The following is a 2,404-nucleotide window of genomic DNA, read 5'->3' as shown; positions in this document are numbered from 1 at the left end:
GCATTGAAGGACATATAAAGCGGAAAAAGGCGACAATACTTACGGTTTTTGTAATAGATTACAGAAGTTATAATTTAAAAACGCAACTAATAACTACTACGATTTCTTTTCTTAAGGATAAACTTATGATCTAAAACTCAAGGAAAGGTTCAAAGAAAAGCAATTTCACAAAAATATTTTTTTGTCTTCCTCTTTATTTCAACATTATTTTTTTCCCTACTGATAAGATTCGTTATTCAAGTTATTCAAGCAATCAAACTTACAACTACCTGGGATAGAAGGAAGAGGTTATAAAAAAAGGAGATTACGATTAAAACACTGTAATCTATTACAAAAACCGTAAGTATTGTCGCCTTTTTCCGCTTTATATGTCCTTCAATGCCTTTGTGTTATAGGTCGTTGAATTCGTTTTAAGATTCTCTATCATGATACGGAAGCAAAAATGTACCGATCCATTTAAAAAATTGGCGGTGACCTTAGTGTAGCTTCAGCGCCTCTACCAGTAAAAATATAAAGTGCGCCAGTATGGCGGCCCTCTCAAATACTGAAACTTTTTTATGAAACATTTTTTCGTACGACGAACACCTTACGAGTTATTTGAGGTCGTCATGTTAGGAAACTCACCCTGTATACATAGAATAATTCAAACCCGTCGCGTATTCATCGCATTCTATCGTTCGATATTTTGATCCTTAGGAATGGAACATCGTAAATTCAAAAAATAATGGAACTGAAGTGACCGGCGTTATCGGCGAGATTTGGAATACATTATCAGAATACTTGAATTTCACGTAAATGAACGACTTTCACGTGAAATCAGCGATACGTATAAAAATTACGGGGACATAAATGATTCCAGATTAAAACCGATTAAATCGGACGAGACGGCTCTAGGAACAAGGGATGCCAATAACACTTACAACTTCGGATTGCTAAGTGTGATAAAAAAAAATGAAACGGACGTATTACCGAGGGTTGAAATCACTAGCAGCCTTCGAGCTCAAATCATGCAAATCACCGTTCCGTTATGGAAAATTGGGCAAGTTGAAACGGTTCAAAAATGATTTCGTTCCAAATAATGTCAATTACTTTTTAAGTTCGATGATACCAAAAAGAAAGCCGAGATTACATATGCAAGCAAAAACTGATATGAATGAATTCTTGTTTGCAGTCATAAATTGTATATACATCAAAAAGTGACACACGTGTATAGTTGGATGTTGAATTTGTTCACCCCGAAGGTATGGTACGCCGTTCTGATAATCTACATCCTTTTCTGCGTGTGCAATCATTTATCACAAAGAATCAATGTAAAATTCTTACGGAAAAAGCCGAGAGTGAAGCTGCAGGACTCCTTCTTCTACAATTTCGGCATGATTTGCGGTCAAAGTAAAAGAACTGAAAATTAAAATCAGACGAAGTTAAAATTCGAACTTCCGATCGCAGCTCGAACAAAGAATAAATTCTAAATCTTTGTTACAGGCTATCTACCAGGTGGTATATGCAGAAGCTCTAAAATCGTTGAATTATGGTTAGGACTATTTTCTTTGATAATTCGAACCGCTTTCGGCGCTCTTCTAATAAGGTGTTTGACTCAGACCACTTTTACGATCCCCTTCCATGATATGAGGTCTTTGCTGGAGAATAGTCAATACAATATTCTTACTCTAAACGGTTCTCTACCGCAGCTGGCTATGTCGGTACGAGGCTAACGATTTTTAACTATTTTCAACGAAAAAATATAGTAGAACCTCGATTATCCGTCCGGGGGACAAGTGACAATCCCGTTCGGATAATCGCCGCCCGCTACGTACGGACGACTGACCCTATACTCTATTTCCCGAGTGACTAGGAGTCGGCACGGTTCAGTTTTCGGTCGTTCTGCGCATCTCCCATCCATATTTACCACTTCCCAATACATCAGATCTCCGTTCTGACTTCACGCGGTATCATACGATACAACATATAGAGCGTACTGTTTTGACAGTTATTGAAAAGTATCAACATTTATATTTTGCGCAACATTGAACATTAGTATCGTAATTATTACATGTTTCATTGAATCCTTGTAAATATTAAATATTTGACTATTTCTTATCCACGTGTATAATTCTCTATCCTGCCTATTCATCCTTCTTATTGTCCTACCGTGTATAATGAACCGTGGTCGGTGAGGCGGCGATTAACGCATGGTGGGAGGTCCGAGACGTTCGCTGCGGCCCCCACCACCTTTCAAGCTGCGCGGAAGGCTTCTAGCCACTCGGGAAATAGAGAATAGGCGTGCTGTCGGTACGGTAAACAGAGCGGAACTTCCGCCAGAATGAGCATAAGCCGTCGATAAAGACGGAATATATAGTTCCACACTTAATAAAAATCGAAATATATGAATACATAAATACCGGAC

The 2,404-nt window shown here is 38.3% G+C and overlaps 1 protein-coding gene across 2 annotated transcripts in view; it reads left to right on the top strand.

The window, feature by feature from the left end:
* The first annotated feature begins 678 nt into the window (after positions 1-678).
* Positions 679-2,404, top strand: part of LOC108632788 (uncharacterized) — a 4,395-nt gene continuing 2,669 nt past the window's right edge. Inside the window, exons 1-3 of one of the 2 annotated variants that reach the window (XM_026810736.1) lie at positions 679-791; positions 860-1,389; positions 1,483-1,700. In XM_026810736.1, coding sequence (XP_026666537.1) covers positions 1,218-1,389; positions 1,483-1,700 — 390 coding nt within the window. In that variant the 5' untranslated portion in view covers positions 679-791; positions 860-1,217. Of the gene's footprint in view, positions 1,390-1,482; positions 1,701-2,404 lie in introns of both variants that reach the window. The other variant, XM_026810737.1, reaches the window with a different exon arrangement.

The sequence above is a fragment of the Ceratina calcarata genome, unplaced genomic scaffold (assembly GCF_001652005.2).
Source record: "Ceratina calcarata isolate Rehan_Ccalc_2016 unplaced genomic scaffold, ASM165200v1 scaffold1735, whole genome shotgun sequence".
In the NCBI taxonomy this organism is placed as follows: domain Eukaryota; kingdom Metazoa; phylum Arthropoda; class Insecta; order Hymenoptera; family Apidae; genus Ceratina; species Ceratina calcarata.
The sequence above is the reverse complement of the archived record's forward strand: the minus strand, read 5'-3'. Positions and strand labels throughout refer to the sequence as shown.